At 44.3% G+C, this 23,149-nt stretch overlaps 1 protein-coding gene and 1 long non-coding RNA gene across 3 annotated transcripts; both read left to right on the top strand.

Annotated features, from left to right (window-relative positions):
- Positions 1-11,129: 11,129 nt before the first annotated feature.
- LOC115560416 (uncharacterized) lies at positions 11,130-13,449 on the top strand. 2 transcript variants are annotated; one of them, XR_003979750.1, is made up of 6 exons: positions 11,130-11,394; positions 11,941-12,088; positions 12,181-12,238; positions 12,331-12,418; positions 12,637-12,674; positions 12,866-13,449. XR_003979750.1 is itself a non-coding variant. In XM_030379834.1 (5 exons), the coding sequence occupies exons 1-5, from the start codon at positions 11,389-11,391 to the stop codon at positions 13,247-13,249; spliced, it is 684 nt and encodes a 227-aa protein (XP_030235694.1). In that variant the 5' UTR covers positions 11,130-11,388; the 3' UTR covers positions 13,250-13,449. The 2 variants fall into 2 exon arrangements, 1 of the variants encoding a protein (XP_030235694.1); XM_030379834.1 differs by lacking the exon at positions 12,637-12,674.
- A 5,702-nt stretch (positions 13,450-19,151) lies between these two features.
- LOC115560457 (uncharacterized) lies at positions 19,152-22,684 on the top strand. Its single transcript, XR_003979757.1, has 4 exons — positions 19,152-19,232; positions 19,794-20,003; positions 20,900-21,123; positions 21,296-22,684. It is a non-coding gene; the product is annotated as an uncharacterized LOC115560457 (long non-coding RNA).
- Positions 22,685-23,149: the final 465 nt, after the last annotated feature.

The raw sequence follows: 23,149 nt of genomic DNA, 5'->3' as shown, positions 1-23,149 counted from the left end.
AACAAGAACATACAACGCGTGAAAAGACATTTTTAAGCCAGTCAGTAAATGCATTACAACAGTGGATGGAATTAACAAAGTTGTCATGGAGTAAATAATAAACACATAAAAATCATCTTACCTTTACGCAGAATCAGCGTTGTTCATTAACTTGACTTGAAGAACTTGACTTGAAGAACTTGACTTGAAGAACTTTTAGAACTATGTACATTCACTTGAAGCCAGGTCAGCTGGCTAATACATGGATGAATCAAATCTCCCCAACAACTGCCGGGGAGGTTTAAAGGTCGCGGACGTCCATCCATTTCTGCTCAGGCCAGAGCGCACATCCATGAGGCTGGAGAGGAGCCGTAATCCCATACGGTTTCTTGTGTCATCCTTCAGTAGTGTCACTTGGGAGAAGGCTCTCTCAACGTGAGCATTTGATATTGGCAGAGTGAGCAGTCTGATCACACCGAGGGCTAATTCTTTGAAACACTGGTTTCCTCCAGCATCTTCGAATCCTTAAACTTGCAGCCAAAATGCGTCAATAGCCGCGTTTACATGGACACATCTATGCCGCATAGATTTCTATTCGGCATAGAAAATGGTCATGTATACGCCTCATTCGGAATACAATTATCTGTGCGGCATAGATTCTATGCCGCATAGAATAGGTGGTGTAGCCCGTTTTAAATCGCCATGTATACACTTATTCCGCATAGATTGGGGTTTAACTTAGTGCAGCCGCAGTAGTTTGCAATTGGTCCACTGAGCTCCGTCGGTACTTGTAAGCACACCGAACTTCACCGCTGTCAAGGAAAGTGGATTTATTGCCTGATTCACGTCTTTGTTATCACTCCGTAAGGGCCCTTACATAGTCGACGCGAGCGACGCGTATGGAAGCATATATGTAGCAAAATTCAAATGGCAATGCAATTTGCAATTTGCAATTCAATAAGTTATTACGTTATGCAATTGACAATGCATTATGCAATTTCATAATGTAATTTGTAAATACGTTATTCAAAGTGTATTTTAATATGCAAAGTGACAATGCAATCCTCAATTACATTTGCAAAAGTTATAACAATAAAAATACAATAACATTTTGTCAAATTCTTTTGAGTTCCTTTATTCAAATTGCAAAGCTATAGCGTCCCCGTGATTGCAATCCACTTCGCCACGCTCCGTGTGTTGCGATATTCAAATGACATTTCAATCCGCAAAACGGAATCCAAAACGGAATCCAAAACGGAATCCAAAGAGGAATACAAATAGGAATCCAAAACGGAATCCAAAGAGGAATCCAAAGAGGAATACAAATAGGAATCCAAAAAGTAAATATGCAAAGTGGCAAACGTATCAGCCAATCAGCGTCTGGACGTCACTTTCTATTGTCTCCAAGGGTATCTCCACGGTAGTAATAATAATAATAATAATACATTTAATTTAAAGGGCGCCTTTCAAGACACCCAAGGTCACCTTACAGAGCATAAAGTTATCATAAATAGTTTAAAACAACACATTGTGGAAAAATAATAATAATAATAAATAAATAAATAAAACTAAAACAAGACAAAACAAACAAACAATCAAGACAGTGATCAGTTAGACGTTGTGTGCGAGTTTGAACAGGTGAGTTGTGACTTGAAGGTTGTAATGGTGTATGACTGTTTTATGTGTGGGGGGAGGGAGTTCCAGACACTGGGTGCTGAACAGCTGAATGACCGGGCACCCATTCGTAATGAGTCGTGATGTGGGGATACATGGTAGTCCAGCAGAGGTTGTGCGGAGGGAGCGGGAGGGAGTGTATTCTTGGAGTTGGTCGCAGAGGTAACTGGGGGCTAGGTTGTGGAGAGCTTTGTAGGTGAGGAGTGGGTGGAGACGGTGGGTATCCCGACCCTATGTTTTGCACCCAATATCTGTAGCACTTGGGAAATCTTTGTGTATACCACACTGGCGTCAAAACGTACCAGTGAGGATAAGTCGTCTATCCTATCTCCCAGAACACGCACTCTATCTACTGCATCTGTGTCTTCAACACGATTGTTCTCCACATCATCGGCCAAACTTCGGAGCGTATCAATAATCTCCATTGGTGACCATGGACCATAGGCGAAATTACGAGCAAGTGACGTAGTTGCAGCCCAGACGTTGATTGGCTGATACGTTTGCCACTTTGCATATTGACTTTTTGGATTCCTATTTGTATTCCTCTTTGGATTCCTATTTGGATTCCTCGTTGGATTCCTATTTGGATTCCTCTTTGGATTCCTCTTTGGATTCCTCTTTGGATTCCATTTTGCCAAATCTTTTGCAAAGCGTTCGTTTTGCGGATTGAAATGTCATTTGAATATCGCAACACACGGAGCGTGGCGAAGTGGATTGCAATCACGGGGACGCTATAGCTTTTCAATTTGTATAAAGGAACTCAAAGAATTTGACAAAATGTTATTCTATTTGTATTGTTATAACTTTTGCAAATTTAATTGAGGATTGCATTGTCACTTTGCATATTAAAATACACTTTGAATAACGTATTTACAAATTACATTATAAAATTGCATAATGAATTGTCAAATGCATAATGTAATTCCAAATTGCATTGCCATTTGAATTTTGCTACATATATGCTTCCATAGACGCGCGTAAACGACGTGAGTGACGCGAGCGTCGCGCTTCCTTTCGATAACGGGCTGCTTGTCTGCAAGCTAGCTAGCTGTCTGATTATTTAGGCTAAACGTTACGTGGCAAACTGAGCCTGGATTTATGAAGATTGTAATTCATTTCATAAAACGTGATGATGATTGTTTGTTTGTTATACATCTCAAATTCACCTTTTCCGACAACATCAAGGCAGTCGTTTCACAGGTGCTGGTGTTCCGGTCGCGTGCAGCGCTGCAGCGCAAACAGGGAAGGGCGGCAGAGGGGAGGCGGCAAAAGCGGCTTTTGCCGCGCGGCAGAGTTTGCCCTCCCCCTACTGACTTTCACTCTCAGTGCCCGAACGGAATTGAATGAGGCTACGCTTACTTTATGAAATGTTTCGAGTGGCGATTTTTTTTTATCCAGGCCTACATGAAATTCTGCATCCATTAAATGATTAGAATTTTTTTTTTTTTCCTCGGAAGGGCAACGTGAGTCGAGGAGGGCATATGGGCAGTTGCCCAAGCAACCTGAGCAACCCCCCTGTGCACGTCCCTGACGATGTCCTATTTTGGGTTATTAAAGAAAGAAAGACAAAAAAAAGTCACAGCTCGCATCAGTAGGCCTACTAAGGCCTACTAGACCGCACTAGAAAAACACACAAAGAAAAAGGGTGTTTTGACTTCTACTGGTTGTCTTATTATTATGGGCTTCATATAGGATGAGGGCTAATTTAAATGTAACCTTTACAAGATGGTCAAATATATAGCCTATATTATAAATGGCCTATTGTTAACATGGGCTATTAACATGATTGATAAATGTGTCTCTTGTTTTCTCTGATTAATAATGTCTCTGTGTTTACTGTTTAGGACAATTCTGGAGAAAATAGGCCTGCAGGGGAAGGTGTCTCCCCCGCAGGCAAAGAAAAACTTTTGCTGAAATTTGTTTTGATACTGCTCTTGTTGTTAACTGCCATGATTGATTTCCTCTGCCTTAGAATTGCAAGTATCCAGGGTCAGGAGAGGGGGTAGGTGGGAAACCCACTGCTGCCACTTGGCCCTGGTTTGTCCCCTTGGATAAGGTATTGTGACATATGCATTCCACCAACCCCCCTGTCCTAATTGCCTCCATCCCTGAGAACACACCAGGGCCAAGCGTTTCAGCGCGCGCGCCCAGCGTTTCAGCCCGCGCGCCCAGAACGCGTTCTGGCATTTCATCGCTAGCCAAGAACGCGTTCCGGCATTTCTGCGCGCGCGCTCAGAACGCATATTAGCATATTAACAGCACGCGTGCTGTTAATATGCTAATGCGCTCCTCCCCTCAATTTTCTCAGCCAATAGATTTGAGCCGTTTTCACCTAATCATATGCTAGGGCAAACACACAGACAACATCAGTCGAGACCAGAGCTCTTCTTTCGCAAATCTTTTCTGTTGTGTCGTTCTTAAAGTCGAAAGATGTTAAGATGTTTCAAATTAGGTGGTTAATGTGGAGGTGGTGAACACTACAAGTACATACACTTTGACTATACACTATCTAAGCTACTTGACCGAGCATTGTGTATGGTAAGTGCCGTGGCAACTATGATAACATAATTAAAAAATACTTTTATTTATAGCGTATCGTTTATTACATTTATTTATTACAGCATTACATGAGTCAGCTTATTCGTCTTCTGAGTACAATAAAAACAATAAAAGAGTTCAGAAGTTAGAGTTAAAATTCCACTAGAAGTAAATAAGTCCGTCTGAAGTATTAACATGCAGTTGCAGGTTTTAGCCTGTACGTGGTAGTAGCCTATAAGACGAGGTATAATTCAATTCATCAGTTGGAATGAGACAGATAGAAAAAACTATATATATATATATATATATATATATATATATATATATATATATATATATATATAATATAGGGAGGTGAGGAGATAGATACTACTACAACTGATACTATTGGTAACCAACTGGTAGGTATTGGTACCCAACAGACCAAGCCCTTTAGGAAGACTTCCATCCTGCTCCTGTCACATTACATAAATAGTTGGTGTATAGCCTATATAAATGCAGAAAATATTGCAGCCAAAATTGCCCCCAAAATATTCACAACATTTACCATTTAACCATCCCTTTTCACATTAAACTGGCCTCTACTCTTGATACATTTGTAACTCACCTACAAACTCACTCATAGCCTTTAATTTAGTGAAACGTTTTGGTCACCTTTTTCCTATTTCTTTTTCACAGTGTCTACACGTCAGGTCATGGTGAGGAATATATGAATCATATATTTATATTAGTTAGTTAGTATGTTATTACTATATTGTTATTAAGTGAACATCAGTCCATGTGTTACAAACAAACAGCAGAAATCAAATGCCGGGAGGAGGGAGAAGCCTGTCTGGGCAGGCTCTATACACTGCGGTCCCGGTCCAACCAGCACCTGCCGACAATCTCCTGATTAGGAGTGAGAGAAACTGATTCGCGAAAGAAGAGCTCTGGTCTCGACTGATGTTGTCTGTGTGTTTGCCCTAGCATATGGTTCGGTGAAAACGGCTCAAATCTATTGGCTGAGAAAATTGAGGGGAGGAGCGCATTAGCATATTAACAGCACGCGTGCTGTTAATATGCTAATATGCGTTCTGAGCGCGCGCGCAGAAATGCCGGAACGCGTTCTTGGCGCGCGCGCTGAAATGCCAGAACGCGTTCTGGGCACGCGCGCTGATACGCTGGGCGCGCGCGCTGAAACGCCGGAACGCGTTCTGGGCGCGCGCGCTGAAACGCCGGAACGCGTTCTGGAAAACCAAAACGCGTTCTGGGCACGCGTGCTGGCATTTCAGAACGCGTTTAATTGAAGTCGAATTGTATGGCAAGCCGAGTGTGCCACAATTCGACTTCAATTAAACGCGTTCTGAAACGCCAGCACGCGTGCCCAGAACGCGTTTTGGTTTTCCAGAACGCGTTCCGGCGTTTCAGCGCGCGCGCCCAGAACGCGTTCCGGCGTTTCAGCGCGCGCGCCCAGCGTTTCAGCGCGCGCGCCCAGAACGCGTTCTGGCATTTCAGCGCGCGCGCCAAGAACGCGTTCCGGCATTTCTGCGCGCGCGCTCAGAACGCATATTAGCATATTAACAGCACGCGTGCTGTTAATATGCTAATGCGCTCCTCCCCTCAATTTTCTCAGCCAATAGAATTGAGCCGTTTTCACCAAATCATATGCCAGGGCAAACACACAGACAACATCAGTCGAGACCAGAGCTCTTCTTTCGCAAATCTTTTCTGTTGTGTCGTTCTTAAAGTCGAAAGATGTTAAGATGTTTCAAATTAGGTGGTTAATGTGGAGGTGGTGAACACTACAAGTACATACACTTTGACTATACACTATCTAAGCTACTTGACCGAACATTGTGTATGGTAAGTGCCGTGGCAACTATGATAACATAATTAAAAAATACTTTTATTTATAGCGTATCGTTTATTACGGCCCCTGCTGTGTGTATGCCTGTGTTTCTCTCACTCCTAATCAGGAGATTGTCGGCAGGTGCTGGTTGGACCGGGACCGCAGTGTATAGAGCCTGCCCAGACAGGCTTCTCCCTCCTCCCGGCATTTGATTTCTGCTGTTTGTTTGTAACACATGGACTGATGTTCACTTAATAACAATATAGTAATAACATACTAACTAACTAATATAAATATATGATTAATATATTCCTCACCATGACCTGACTTGTAGACACTGTGAAAAAGAAATAGGAAAAAGGTGACCAAAACGTTTCACTAAATTAAAGGCTATGAGTGAGTTTGTAGGTGAGTTACAAATGTATCAAGAGTAGAGGCCAGTTTAATGTGAAAAGGGATGGTTAAATAGTAAATGTTGTGAATATTTTGGGGGCAATTTTGGCTGCAATATTTTCTGCATTTATATAGGCTATACACCAACTATTTATGTAATGTGACAGGAGCGGGATGGAAGTCTTCCTAAAGGGCTTGGTCTGTTGGGTACCAATACCTACCAGTTGGTTACCAATAGTATCAGTTGTAGTAGTATCTATCTCCTCACCTCCCTATATTATATATATATATATATATATATATAGTTTTTTCTGAACCGATCTGTCTCATTCCAACTGATGAAGTGAATTATACCTCGTCTTATAGGCTACTACCACGTACAGGCTAAAACCTGCAACTGCATGTTAATACTTCAGACGGACTTATTTACTTCTAATGGAATTTTAACTCTAACTTCTGAACTCTTTTATTGTTTTTATTGTACTCAGAAGACGAATAAGCTGACTCATGTAATGCTGTAATAAATAAATGTAATAAACGATACGCTATAAATAAAAGTATTTTTTAATTATGTTATCATAGTTGCCACGGCACTTACCATACACAATGATCGGTCAAGTAGCTTAGATAGTGTATAGTCAAAGTGTATGTACTTGTAGTGTTCACCACCTCCACATTAACCACCTAATTTGAAACATCTTAACATCTTTTGACTTTAAGAACGACACAACAGAAAAGATTCGCGAAAGAAGAGCCCTGGTCTCGACTGATGTTGTCTGTGTGTTTGCCCTAGCATATGATTAGGTGAAAACGGCTCAAATCTATTGGCTGAGAAAATTGAGGGGAGGAGCGCATTAGCATATTAACAGCACGCGTGCTGTTAATATGCTAATATGCGTTCTGAGCGCGCGCGCAGAAATGCCGGAACGTATGGCAAGCCGAGTGTGCCACAATTCGACTTCAATTAAACGCGTTCTGAAACGCCAGCACGCGTGCCCAGAACGCGTTTTGGTTTTCCAGAACGCGTTCCGGCGTTTCAGCGCGCGCGCCCAGAACGCGTTCCGGCGTTTCAGCGCGCGCGCCCAGCGTTTCAGCGCGCGCGCCCAGAACGCGTTCTGGCATTTCAGCGCGCGCGCCAAGAACGCGTTCCGGCATTTCTGCGCGCGCGCTCAGAACGCATATTAGCATATTAACAGCACGCGTGCTGTTAATATGCTATTGCGCTCCTCCCCTCAATTTTCTCAGCCAATAGATTTGAGCCGTTTTCACCTAATCATATGCTAGGGCAAACACACAGACAACATCAGTCGAGACCAGGGCTCTTCTTTCGCGAATCTTTTCTGTTGTGTCGTTCTTAAAGTCAAAAGATGTTAAGATGTTTCAAATTAGGTGGTTAATGTGGAGGTGGTGAACACTACAAGTACATACACTTTGACTATACACTATCTAAGCTACTTGACCGATCATTGTGTATGGTAAGTGCCGTGGCAACTATGATAACATAATTAAAAAATACTTTTATTTATAGCGTATCGTTTATTACATTTATTTATTACAGCATTACATGAGTCAGCTTATTCGTCTTCTGAGTACAATAAAAACAATAAAAGAGTTCAGAAGTTAGAGTTAAAATTCCATTAGAAGTAAATAAGTCCGTCTGAAGTATTAACATGCAGTTGCAGGTTTTAGCCTGTACGTGGTAGTAGCCTATAGGACGAGGTATAATTCACTTCATCAGTTGGAATGAGACAGATCGGTTCAGAAAAAACTATATATATATATATATATATATAATATAGGGAGGTGAGGAGATAGATACTACTACAACTGATACTATTGGTAACCAACTGGTAGGTATTGGTACCCAACAGACCAAGCCCTTTAGGAAGACTTCCATCCCGCTCCTGTCACATTACATAAATAGTTGGTGTATAGCCTATATAAATGCAGAAAATATTGCAGCCAAAATTGCCCCCAAAATATTCACAACATTTACTATTTAACCATCCCTTTTCACATTAAACTGGCCTCTACTCTTGATACATTTGTAACTCACCTACAAACTCACTCATAGCCTTTAATTTAGTGAAACGTTTTGGTCACCTTTTTCCTATTTCTTTTTCACAGTGTCTACAAGTCAGGTCATGGTGAGGAATATATTAATCATATATTTATATTAGTTAGTTAGTATGTTATTACTATATTGTTATTAAGTGAACATCAGTCCATGTGTTACAAACAAACAGCAGAAATCAAATGCCGGGAGGAGGGAGAAGCCTGTCTGGGCAGGCTCTATACACTGCGGTCCCGGTCCAACCAGCACCTGCCGACAATCTCCTGATTAGGAGTGAGAGAAACACAGGCATACACACAGCAGGGGCCGTAATAAACGATACGCTATAAATAAAAGTATTTTTTAATTATGTTATCATAGTTGCCACGGCACTTACCATACACAATGTTCGGTCAAGTAGCTTAGATAGTGTATAGTCAAAGTGTATGTACTTGTAGTGTTCACCACCTCCACATTAACCACCTAATTTGAAACATCTTAACATCTTTCGACTTTAAGAACGACACAACAGAAAAGATTCGCGAAAGAAGAGCTCTGGTCTCGACTGATGTTGTCTGTGTGTTTGCCCTAGTATATGATTAGGTGAAAACGGCTCAAATCTATTGGCTGAGAATATTGAGGGGAGGAGCGCATTAGCATATTAACAGCACGCGTGCTGTTAATATGCTAATATGCGTTCTGAGCGCGCGCGCAGAAATGCCGGAACGCGTTCTTGGCGCGCGCGCTGAAATGCCAGAACGCGTTCTGGGCGCGCGCGCTGAAACGCTGGGCGCGCGCGCTGAAACGCCGGAACGCGTTCTGGGCGCGCGCTCTGAAACGCCGGAACGCGTTCTGGAAAACCAAAACGCGTTCTGGGCACGCGTGCTGGCGTTTCAGAACGCGTTTAATTGAAGTCGAATTGTGGCACACTCGGCTTGCCATAGGAACGCGTTCTGGGCGCGCGCGCTGAAACGCCGGAACGCGTTCTGGAAAACCAAAACGCGTTCTGGGCACGCGTGCTGGCGTTTCAGAACGCGTTTAATTGAAGTCGAATTGTGGCACACTCGGCTTGCCATACGCGCGCTGAAACGCCGGAACGCGTTCTGGGCGCGCGCGCTGAAACGCCGGAACGCGTTCTGGAAAACCAAAACGCGTTCTGGGCACGCGTGCTGGCGTTTCAGAACGCGTTTAATTGAAGTCGAATTGTGGCACACTCGGCTTGCCATACTGGAAAACCAAAACGCGTTCTGGGCACGCGTGCTGGCGTTTCAGAACGCGTTTAATTGAAGTCGAATTGTGGCACACTCGGCTTGCCATATGTAAGGGCCCTAAAAGTAGTCCGGTAAGCGTGTCCGGTTGCTAAGCGACGGGACATGGGTGTTTATTAATGACGTGTTCGCGTATCGTAGTGACCGCGCTCGTCGGAGATAACTGTAAATGAGTAGGCTACTACTAGTACTTCTGCAGGCTGAACGTTAAAATACTTCTTAACTTAGAGAGATGGCAGCTGCAGTAGTTCGCAATCGGACCTTCGAGGATTCCTGGTCACTAAATTCCCGTAAGACCACTCTCTCCCACCAGTCTTGGCTGCGGACTCGCATCCAAATTCCTCTTGTTTGCGGCGGAGCTTAGGGTAAATATAAAGATCTGACGAGAAATTGACGTTGCTGCGCTGTCCTCCTCCTTCTTAATTGAAGGAGCAGGCAGAGAAAAGCTCTCTCCTGCTGTGCTTTCATTAAAATCAAATTTAAAATCCCCGATAGTGATAAGACATCCATTATGTCGCCGCCGGTCCAGAGACGTGTCAGGTGTGCGCGAGAGACAGAACGGACACTTTTGTTACTGCCATGTATACAGTACATTCGGAACACATTTTAGGAACAGATCTATGCCGCATAGAAATCTATGCGGATCAGATGTGCCATGTAAACGCGGCTAATGGGCTGATCACCTGCGAAGCCGGCTGAAGCGATGTTTCTCCTCTCCACTGGCAGTCCAAGGTGTCATTTGCGCACGAGAAAAACTCAGTGGGTAGATCTTTAACTGCTGGCCTATTTGTCGCGGACACCACAGTGGTTGGGCAAAAGAGCTCCAGCTTGCGCAGCATTTCCAGTGATGCAGGAAGGCGTCTCCTTCACTTCTGGCGCTAATGTACTGGCCTCCAAGTGCTGCTGGAGCGAGTAACCCAGATCTGTGTCCTGGTGTGAAAGGTAGAGGCTGGAGGATTTCAGGTCAAGCTCCCTGAGACGACTGTCAGTGTTCATGCGTAGTACGCTGGGCTTCAGAATTCTCCTCAATGTAGACATATAGAGTCTGTCAAGATCTCTGAACACACGCAGTGAATCTCCCGTTTCCAGCTGAAAACATTTGTTAACATTCTTGATCTCCATCAAGACAGGCCGCAGAAAGTGCATGTACATGCTGTTTGATTTGTCGCTGTACATTTCGTTCAGAATCCTGGCCGCATAGCCGTGCTCTTCTTTGCCGGAAGCCAAACTGAAGTGTAGCGGGTAAAAGTTAGCAGCAGGTTGGATATTCGCCGGATATTCAGTTTTGCAATCGGATTCATCGAGAAGCCCCTGACTGCAGCCCGCAGACGGAGCCCACATGGAGGGGGCGGGCACTCAGTCCACATGGAGGGGGCCGGCCCTCCGCCCACATGGAGGGGGCGGGCACTCAGTCCACATGGAGGGGGCCGGCACTCCGCCCACATGGAGGGGGCGGATACTCATGCTGCGTTCGAGTATTCTCTGCGAACCGACTCGGATCTCGGATCTGACGCCACGCCCGTCCACATCGAGGGGGCGGCCACTCAGTTCACATTGAGGACTGGTCAAACAGCATGTGCAGCATCTGATCCCGTTTCTGACCTGAAATTACCTGAAATTAGAGTGTGCCCGCCCGAGCTAGTGATGCCTAAAACATGCAAGTAAGTGAGACTGTCAAAATGCCTATAATTAGTAATATTCATGCAATTATGTATTATGTCTTGTTAACTACTTAATCGTCTTTTAAGTTTTAGTTACACCTAGCATGTTCCCCCCAACATGCTAGGTCAATTTTCAGCATCATAAGGTTGAGTGATATAGTCATGTCATACACCGTTTGAAAGCTTAGAATCTGTCAACCAATGTCAACCATTCGGTGGAATAAATATGTTTAGTGAATATAGATCAAATATATCCTAGTGTCTTAGGTCAAAATAGCCCCCCTCACCCTCCTCCTCCCTTGGTCCATTCTAACTTTATCGTAGTTGTGGATATCCTTAGCAATGAGTTGATACTTCATGTTGGGTCTTGAAATGTTCATAAGCGTCCACAGAAATCGAATATCAATATTATTTTAGTCTAATTACATCGTGTATATGCACAAGCCATCTTATACAAAGCAGCCGAAAAATAGAAAACCGAAACGCTGCAATGTTTTTTTGTAGAAAACTGCTTTTATGTTTATACTGGTTTTCTTTGACTTTTAGAGACACGTCAGTGTAATTGTGAATGGCGAGAGCCCTGAAATACAGCTGGACAGCAGCGGTCTACATCACTGCCCCTTCTGCAGATACAAAGGGTCAAAATGTGATATCGACCATCACATTAAATGCCATGCCTCGGTTAAATACAGAGGTACATTTTCTTATTTTTTTATTATTATTATTTATATTATTATTGTTATTATATATTTGTATGTATGTAATGTATGCTGTTTACTCACCAAGGTCTGCAGAGGAGCTTTCAGGAAGCAGGAAGAGAAGACGGGAGGAAAAAAAGCTACAGGTACGTGTCATATACTGTAATGTGTGATGTTGTCTTAGAGCAATTGTGAAAGACTATAGTCTTACCACCCTCCCACCACTAATACATTTCAGGATAAAGATCTCTGCACAAAAAGGGCTAGAGTTGCTCCAACAGCATCCAGCTCTGAAGGATCAGGTCATGTATAGACTGTTAATCCAGGTGAATCCATGTAGGCCTACACATATTCAGACTGTTTGTGAGATATGATTGATTCTATTAGGCTTCTACTTCCAAATTAAGTTGTACACATATCTCCATCAATATACAAGTTATAGCCTACTCCATGGCTGATCTATTGCGCATACTAGGGCCTACTTTTATTATTCCATTGTATTGGCCTACTCAACATTACAGACAACAATCTGTTTTATTTCCAGACAAAACTGAAGACCAGGAACTGGAACCTGGGAACCTGGTATATAATATGTGTGTAATGTTGGAGGTTGTTTGTATAGCCAGATGAAATAGTCTGATGACTAGTTGAATAGTGTTTTTTATCACTTAAAACTCATCAGTAGGAGTAGCCTTTGTTTGCATACCATTTTGTGGTTTTGGGAGGGTAGGGTGTCAAGTACAGACACAAATAATTTTTCTTTCTTCTTCAAGGAAGATTATGTTGTCCTGAAGGACACAATTCAGGCAGCAGCATGGTGCCAGTTACAGTCCTTCAAGGACAGCGTTTCTCTCCCAGAGGTCATTGGGATGGAAGGTTGGGAGCAGATGGCAGCATCAACACAGCGCAAATCCCATGACGGCGGGGATGAGGAAGAAACGTGGAAACCATTCCAATTCTCATTCAGATTACATACTGACTATGAACTGTTCTGTGTGGAGATGATGGACAGGAGAAACCTGAAGGTGTTTGCCTCTTTTGAGTCAAACACCTCTCCCCCTCCCCGTCCCCCTCCCCGTGACGCCTGCGCCACACGACTCCAATGTAGTCTGATGATGCAGCATAATGGCGGCGCTTGGCAGCTATGGCGGCGGTGACGGCGATGTCGGGCGACAGAGCGTGAAGCAAGAGTGGCATCCACCTCACTGAGGAAGGCGTCAGTGTGTTCCCCCTTTGTTGTTTGACTTTGTTTGTTCTACTCTTTATTGATTTATCTTTTATGTTAATAGTTTACAATCTATTTTTTGTAGTTGTTATTTTTTAATTGTTTTGTTGAATAAAAAGACAGTTGTTAGTGCTCCTGTGATTGGTGTAACTTAATGTGCTTCACACATGTAGCTTTTCATTATGTCTATTGAGGTACATTTTTTGCCCTTAGATGTGGTCACTTCGTTATTCCTCACATTACATCTGTTAAGGTCATACCTTTGGGTCCCAGTCTTCATAGTTCCCCAAATCTTATTTTGGCTCTTACTGGGCCTGTAACTCACAGACAGACGGGTACAGGAGTTCGGACACGTTGCATTGTTTACAGGCAAGGGTGGATTACCGCACGGGCACACCGGGCACATGCCCAGGGGCCCAAGGGCGGCCCTAAGCCAGAGCTTCTGTGTGAAGTCGCTGTTAGTAACTTTTAATGTTGCATTGTCAAAGCAATCAGTAGAGAAATACAAAAATTCAAGCGAAAACGGCAATAGTAGGGCTATTAATACTGAGTAAAAAAAAAAAAAAGATCACTAGGGGGCACTGTTTCACTTAGTGAATTTGAGACAGGTCACGAACAAGGCACTGTGATTTAAACATTGAGCAACGGCGAACGGTAGTAACGTGAACTCTTAAGTGGAACCTTAATAGGTCCATGAGTGGAACAGTTAAGCGAAAAAAAAATAAACAAGAGAATATGTATTTGCAAGTCGTTTAGGCTATGCTTAACTTTATAATAGTTCCATGGTACGCAGCAAGAAAGATACCAAGTCACAATACTCCCGTACCATCTGTTTGTATAGTTTAATTAACAGCATGGGCTCCCGCTAGCTTAACATAGTATTACCGTTTCTTGCATTAACAAGAGCAGCAGAAATCTGCTCAATCGTCAGTGGTCGGAGTGCCCGCCCCCTCCATGTGGACTGAGTGCCCGCCCCCTCCATGTGGGCGGAGGGCCGGCCCCCTCCATGTGGACTGAGTGCCCGCCCCCTCCATGTGGGCTCCGTCTGCGGGCTGCAGTCAGGGGTACTTGGATTCATCCGGCTTAATCAACACAATTGCACTATATTACGGGTGTAGTATGTTGAGGACAGTATAGGACAGCTTATCGACAAAGAATCACACCGAAATTAGTTGTTGCTATCGATATCTGTGCAAGAACAGCGCTGTAATCTACGGTCCGGCTGCAATCTGTTTTAGGGACCGTCCACAAATTACACCCCACGGACTAGACGTTACCATGGAATTGTTTCAGGAAAGAAATCACCAATAATCAAAAACACATATTCTCATTCTGATTGCTGTAGTACTTGCCAATGGGGGGCTTTTATTTACTACAGGTCATTATTTGTTGACATTTTGCATTATAGCGAATGAGGATGCAATTAATAGTTTGAAATATTCACCAAAAATCAATATAAATACATTTTCTCATTCTGATTGCTGTAGTACTTGCCAATGGAGGGCTTTTACTTACTACGGGTCATTATTTGTTCATATTTTACATAATAGTGAAACAGGATGCAATTAATAGTTTAAAATATTCACCAAAAATTAATAAAACTACATTTTCTCATTCTGATTGCTGTAGTACCTGCCAATGGTGGGCTTTTACTTACTACGGGTCATTATTTGTTGACATCTTGCATAATAGTGAAACACAATGCAATTAATAGTTTAAAATATTCACCAAAAATCAATAAAACTACATTTTCTCATTCTGATTGCTGTAGTACTTGCCAATGGTGGGCTTTTACTTACTACGGGTCATTATTTGTTCATATTTTATAAAATAGTGAAACAGGATGCAATTAATAGTTTAAAATATTCACCAAAAGGTGAATATTAACGGTTATATACAAATAGAAACGGTTCAATACAAATACATGTACCGTTACACCCCTAATATAGAGTATCTCTATTTATTTATTTACATTTTTTATTTACTCTTATCTTTTTCAGTACTTAATATTCAATGCTTGCATTATTGTTTGTTATTTACTGTTTATTGTCTGTCTTGTCTTGTCTTGTCTTGTCTTGTCTTGTCTTGTCTTGCCTTGCCTTGCCTACAGCCGCCTAATGTCTGCCCTCTCGTCCTATAGAGATGCCAAAGGAGGGAAAGCCAGATTCATACTGGGCCGGTGTCATGGTCCGGTTTGCCCAGGGGAAACACAAGTTTTCTACAGGCCAGAGACCTGGGGGCAGACGTTGGAGGGCAGTGATAGAAAGGATTAAGAATTGTCCCCTGACCCCTATATTTGGCCTAGCTGTCAGAAGATTTGACATTTTTGCGAAAAAGATCCCCTGCAAATGTGGCTATCCATGATGTAAGTAATGTCATTGAATCCTTAAAATTATGATGTGAGACAAACATGCTGACAAATGCTTCCTCTACAGCTGTTCCCCATGGCTGGTTCTTCGTTGTATGTGATTGATTCTCCAACTGACTTGTTTTGATGCAGAGTATTGTTTGATTTAGAGGATAAGAGGATTTAGAGAGTAAATACAAAATGTTGTCTCCCCCAGTTAGGACAGCAGGCAGGGGCCGCTGCAGGTCCACAGGCAGTGCAGGCCAACAGCAGTAGAGCAGCAGATACACCAGACGCAGCAAAGGCTAGTGCAGAAGATACACCAAAGGCCAGTGCAGCAGATACACCAGATGCACCAAAGGCTAGTGCAGCAGATACACCAGACGCACCAAAGGCCAGTGCAGCAGCTGGAAGTCTGGAAAGTTCAGCCAGTACCTTTATGACATGCTCCCTTTGTGCTCAGGAAGTGCTCTCTGACCACTTTACGCAGCACCTGTCAGACTTCCATGTCCAGGAGCAGTGTCAGCACTGCGGTACAAAGGCTGAGGGTGCTGTCAGATTATCAGAGCACCTTGAGAAGTGTCATGTCTTATCTCCACCAGACCTCCCAAACATTTCTCCTCCAGCCATCCCTCTACTACCCCAGCCCAGGAGATGACACCGACGCCAGTCCTCTGTCCCAGAGATGCTCAAGCTCCAGTCTGCCTCACAGCCCAGAAGACGACATCAAACATCTGTCTCCAAGATGCTCCTGCACCTGTCCCTTCCAGAGTATCTGAGATTGCACCAGCGACTCAGAGTGGCCCACCACTTCTTCCTGCCCCTGCCTCTGCTCCTCCTCCAGCAGCACCAGCACCAACACCGGGGTTCCCAGTCCCTTTGCGCTCTCAAGAGGTTAGCCGGGCTAGGTTTTTATCAAAGCCATTCCTCCGGGTCATCAAGCCAGGTGACCGGGAGTGGATTGCCCAAATCATCTATGAAGCGAGTGGGCAGCCGAGACAGGAGATCAGCCAGAATTGGCACCAACCCCCAAGTCCAATCAGATCTGTGGCACCTCCAAACCCAGATTACTATTTTAGGCAGAGGATGTTCCTGTGGGCACCAATGCGCATGTGGAGCATCCCTCTGAAATGCCCTCAGTGCAAAAGAAAACTGCACCACTCTGGTATTTACACCAAGGTCAGAGAGGTCATTGATGTGGATTCAAGGTACTACTAAATAGGGGGAGTTTACCCAAGGTGCAGCCAGTGCAAACCATCGCAAACTTTCTGTCCTTGGAGTAGAGACATTTTAAAGCAGCTCGACCCCTCTAACCGCAACAAATTCCCTGCTGTGTTAACAACACATTTGGCACTGGACCGAAAATGCGAGACACTTTTGCGTCCGAGAACAGCAGGGAATAGCTCCAGTTACCTGCAGCAGGCCGTTCAAGAGGCACACAGTGAGGAGTGGGCTAGGAGATCCTGTGACTATTTCACAGATTGTGAATTTCATAGGAGATCCTGCCTGAAACAGTCCAAGGCTGTTTATCTCAAGCCACCATCCTTCTGTCCCGTGCCCCTGGCCTAGTGGTTTGAGACAGTGCATGCCAACGATGTGTTCAGTCACCTTGATGAGCTCAAAGGTTTCATTACTTCAACGTTTGGCAAAATTCTGAAGCTTGATTCCACTAAGAAGGTAAATGTAAACCAAAATTAAACCCAAAAGTAAACCAACTGCCAAATTAAGGCAGTTGGTGACAGTCTGTCTAAAAAAATTATTTATGATCTTGTGAACACAGGAGTGGGCCCAGTTCTCAAGGGGTTTCGGCCATGGACATCCACTGTGCGGTTGGGTGTGTTCCACTTTATGAGGTGATTCACAAGAAGTCTCACCACGGAACACCATCCACTGTATGGTACCTTCTGTTCTAAATTGTCGAGCTGCATTTTTGAGTGGGACATGCAGGACGTCTGTCATCTGAAAGAGGCCAAGCGGACAAGGCTGAGGAAGAAACATCAGGGCCATCAGCCAACAGATGCCCAGGTGTGGCGAGCATCAGCTCTAAAGAGCTAGCCGAGCACTGCCGCAGGAAAACCCGGGGAGTGGAGGAGACCCGTGCCCTCATCAAAAGTCTTCTAGACTCAATGTGGCAGTTTGTGGACGGCACCGGGCTGCACCTCATCAACCACGACCACATGTCTCGCGTGTGGGAGGTACAGCACTTTGCCTGCATCCAGGATCCACCAGGAGTGCAGCTTTATACCAACATTTGGTAAGGGCTGGAGAAAGGAGACAAAACGTTGAATGTCCTAAGATGCTGCAGAGGTTCCTCCTCTCTGGAAAGCTTCCATAAGCACCAGTGTGCTTTCATTCCAGGCATGTTAAAACCTCACACACATGTGGTATATTTTGCTATTGAATGTTCACATAATATTGCAAGTTGTTGTAATCAGTGATCCTGTTTTTGATCTCATCAGGGTGGAGATGCAATGCATTGCACACTCAAGATGTACATGCTTGAGGGTGTGTCAAGGTGGAATTTGAACCGGTCAGCACAAGCACTTGGTATGACTGAGACATCCTGGACAAAGATATATGACATACGCTTGATTTACAACGTGAATGCGCTCAGCCACAAAGTCTTGGGAAAACCTCTTCTTCCAGAGTTTATCCCCCCTGGGAAACCTACCGGTAAGAAAAGTCTGCTGTTGATGATGATCAAACCTATACTGTGACATGGTAGGCAATTATTACACAATCATTTTTCACTTGGTGACTACTTATTGCAGGAGAGCGTATTGCTGTGTATCTTCTCGCACAGTCCAACAGAGGAGATCTTCTGAGACAGCAGGTTGGTGATGATGATGATTGATGATGAGGATAATGATGGCATCCTGCCAGATATCTTCGATGAAACCTCGAGGATGAATGTACCGTCCTCATGACCTCACATTGCAGGTAATATTATGTCAACAGTATATCAGACATCAAAATAATATTGGAGAACTTATAAACAGTTCATTTTTAATGAAAAACAGACACAAAAAACCTTTAAAAGATAAATGTATTCTTTTATTAATCACCTCAGGAAATTGGAAGCGGTGGCCCCAGGCCCAGGTCGGATCCCCGGTCCCCATTTGAGGAGAGTTATGCCTCTGCAAGACCCGTCCACTCCCCAATTGAGGAGAGAGATGCCTCTTCAAGTCCCGTCCACTCCCCAACTGATGAGAGAGATGCCACTGCAAGTCCTGTCCACTCCCCAATCGATGTCCTCGCCTCATTTGAAGAGAGTGGGCTCGTTACTCCAGCTCCGGTAAAGTGGATAATGTTTCACCGTTAGAAATGTGGGCTTTTTTATATTATCAGATGTTTAATATCAGCTTTATTGGTTCAATTATTGTAACAGGACACTAGGTGTGATGCAAACGAGGTCCGAACACATTCCTATCGAGATCATAGAGTTTCAAACGAGGTCCGAGCACTGATTCCGAACTGTGTAGGTCACGTGAATTAGGAGGCGTGGTTATCGCTTTAGAGTGGCAGCCATTTTTTTCCACCGCATCACAACAACTGACTCGGGAAAAAGGTTTGGAAACTTGATTAATACTCATAAAAGCAACACCATAAAAAACAAAACGGTTAACGATTTCATTTCTCGTCCCGGCAGCATGGTATTCAACTTTGTATTTCAACTTTCTTGTTACGTGGCCACTTTGCTAACGGAGCATCTGACTGCTGTGCATACTAGCACTGTGTGGCTACGGCCAGCAGGGTGGGGATATTGGCGATATGATGGGATCAGAAGACCAATAATAACTTATTTATTTGCCGTTTAAGCGCCTTATGATGTGAAATAATTGTGCCAGGGTTCGTCCCCTCCGGTAATGGAGCCTGGTTATATGTTGGCAGATGTGTCCAGATGTAGCCTATGACATGCTTGTGCAAAGTTAATTTATTAACAATAATAAAACAGTCCGGCAAAACATACCTCACACACACACACACACACACACACACACACACACACACACACACACACACACACACACACACACACACACACACTATAATAATTTCCTCCACTCGGTCTGTCTGTACACATATAGCCTAGCTCGACATTAACCTGTTTTATATTTAATGTTCGCAGATGACTAAGACAGGGAAGTCAGACAGCTACTGGAGGGACCTCTGCATAAAATATGCCCAGGACCAATACCGCTTCTCGACTGGCAAACGGCCAGGGGCCAAGAAATGGAAAAAGGCCTTGGAGAGTATCGATGCCTGCCCCCTGCAGAGCCATAGTGCTAGTAAGGATCTGTTCGGGAGAAGCCTTCAGTGCTCCTGTGGGTTCCAAAAGGTATGTGAAATTATTTTCCCCTGTGGGTTCCAGAAGTTAAGTGAGTTATTTACTAATTGATTGTTTACAGGTTTGCTTGTTTTTTCCCCTAGTGGGCTTCAGTGATTTTGCAGTAATGCCTGATGTATTTTAACAACTGGAGAAAAACTAGTAGTGTAGGATTCTTAGGTGTATGTAGCATGGCCCCTCTTTGTGTACCCCCCCCAGCCAGCAGATCTGTCATCAGGAGCTGGGTCCAGTGAGGCAGGAGTAGTTGAGACGGAGGCAGGGCGAGTCCGAGTCGGCTCAGAGGCAGGAAGAGGAGACAGGGATGCAGGGGGAGCCCGGTCCCACACAGAGGCAGAGGCAGGGAGAGGAGACAAGGAGGCAGGGAGAAGAGACACAGAGACAAGGAGAGGAGTCACGGATGCAGGGGGAGCCCGGTCCCACACAGAGGCAGAGGCAGGGAGAGGAGACGAGGAGGCAGGGAGAAGAGGTGAAGAGGAAGTGCAGTGCTACGGGTGCAACCAGCTTGTGGAGGCAGCACATTTTTCAGAGCACCTGTCTGACCACCATACACAGGAGACGTGTGACACCTGTGGGACCAAGGTGCAGGGTACTGTTGGTCTTTTGAACCATATTCAACAGGTTCACTATGCAGGATTCGTTATGCCATCAATGCAAAAGCCAACAGTACTAACACCGAAGCCAACGCCATCACCACCGAAGCCCACCCTAGAGATCTCAGAGCAACACTGATTGACCAGAGTATTACATCCCCTCCTCTTCTTTTTCTCAGGCACCCCCCCTATTCAGAGGACATGCATTTCTGTTGCGCGAAGATTGTGCTATTCATGTAAGAGATGGATGTGTGTATGTATGTCCTTTCTTCATCTTTGTGTTTTTACTGGTTACAGGCGAGCGCATAGCAGTGGAGTATTTATTGGCCCAGACCAACAGAGGTGACCTGCTGGCTCCAAATCAGGTCCCTGAGGTCCCCTCGCAGGTACTTGAGGAGGAGGATGAGCCAGATGACACCATCAGCATGACTGACATTCTGTGCCAGTCAGCTGCGATAGGGGCTGGTGATCCTCCAGGTGCTGTGGTGGGTGATGCTGAACCCGGACCCCTCGTCACAGAGGTCAATAACACTTTCTGTAACGCCTTACTCAAAAACACAATATTTAACTGAAGTAAATGTGGTTACATTTTAATAAGATAAATGAATGTAAAATCAGCATTGCTCACATATTAGAAACAAGAGTGTACATTTATTTGCTTGGTTTTTCTTTTTCTCACTTATCAATTTTCAGACCAGCCAATGTGACTCAAGGAGGATGCGGTTGATAACCTGGCAGGCTACCTAGTTGGCTTGAATCGCACCATCACTGCCTTGTCATTGAAGGAGGAGGTGGACATAGTCCAGCTATATACAGCTCTCCATGTCATGGACAAGAAGCATTCGAGGTACAAAATAGTAATCCCTATTGACGACTCTATTGACGACTTTACATCCTTGTTCACAGTCCAGATCATATCATGATGTGGGAGTCATGTATAGTTCCACAGACTGTACATGACTCACGGCCAAGCAGCCCAGGATCCCGAACACCACAGGGTCAGTGAGTGTGTCTGCCTCAGACTCCCTTTTGGAGTTCCAGGAGCCTGAGAACCGTGAGGGTGCGGCAAAAGTCCGCCAGCGACACAGTTCCAGGACACCTGTACCACGTGCCATTCCACACACAGAGCTATTACCAAGCACGATGCTGCTTCCTCTGGAAACAGCTGTATGGAGAGCTGGTCCTCTACCTACCAGCCACCCCCAACAAACTACCAGAGCTGGACTTCTTTTCTTCAGGCACCCCCGGAACACTCCCAGGAGTACTCCTCTGCCCATCAGCTACCCCCAGCTCACACTCAAGGCTGGTCCACTTACCAGGCACCCCTTGCACACTCCCATGTTTGGTCTTCCACCCAACCACCACCCTCAGCGTCCAACCAGGGCTGGTCTGCCACCCAACCACCACCCTCAGCATCCTCCCAGGGCTGGTCATCCACCTCCTACTGTCCTGACCAACCTAGGCTCCCTCACCAAGCACACCCAGAGGCACTAGGTCACCTTAATCGCCAGCGTGAATGGCGATTACACAAGGCAACCCAAATCCAAGCAAACTGGACACTATCAGTTACGTGGAAAATGGTACTGCCCTGCATCCGGACAGATGCTTGAGGAGTGGAGAAGCTCCTTGTAATTACCCCAATAGACATTATTTTTTATTGTAATTTTTTTTATTTCTTATCAGAAAATATGTTAACGTTCACTGTTGAAAAATAAGTATATTTGCTGTTGCAAAAAATAATAATAATTAGTTGCCGTTGCAACTATTTGCAAAAAAAAACAAACAGAATAGTTGCTTATGCAACTATTTGCAAAAATAAAAACAACTACAAAAATAACAACTCTTGTGGTGTAATAGTAACACGTCCATCCTTGGGGTGGGAGACTCCAGGTGCAAATCCTGGTAAGAGTGTGCAACTTGTTGAAACGAATACATCATTTAAAAAGTATTAATAACATACAAAACAGGGCAATTTCAAGATATTCTATGTTAATGGCTTGCAGGTCAAACCAATAAATCACTTATTAAGTATGTTTATTCTTCAAAAAGCATTATTTTGCATATTAAAAGCTAAGAATTTCACCTGTTGTCAATCATTTTCTCCTCTTTTTCTTTTCTCTTCTTCCCTCTATCCCCCTTTTCGCCCCTTCAAGCTGCCCTTTATGCCCGTGCTTTGGCCGAGTGGTGGACGAAGGCGATGGACTAGAAATCCATTGGGATCTTCCCGCGCAGGTTCGAATCCTGCCGACAACAAATTACATTTTTGAATTTAAATTAATTATTTGAGTGGTTGTAAGCTGTGACATCGATATGTATGTACCCACTACGTCGCTATAATATAATCACGGGCCACTTGGTGAACATTATCACAACAATTTCAACATTGAAAGATGAGACCTGAACCAAACAGAATGCTTACATCTTCGAACATCACTCCAGCAGCTTAATGCTGTTCGAATTAAGGTTAACTGGCTGTGTAAACGTTCTGGTTTACCTGATTATCGATTGATAACAACGTTTTATTGCACGTTTTTCCCTCACAGTGGT

Source organism: Gadus morhua, chromosome 2, assembly GCF_902167405.1.
Source record: "Gadus morhua chromosome 2, gadMor3.0, whole genome shotgun sequence".
In the NCBI taxonomy this organism is placed as follows: domain Eukaryota; kingdom Metazoa; phylum Chordata; class Actinopteri; order Gadiformes; family Gadidae; genus Gadus; species Gadus morhua.
This window is presented reverse-complemented; position numbering and strand designations above follow the sequence as displayed.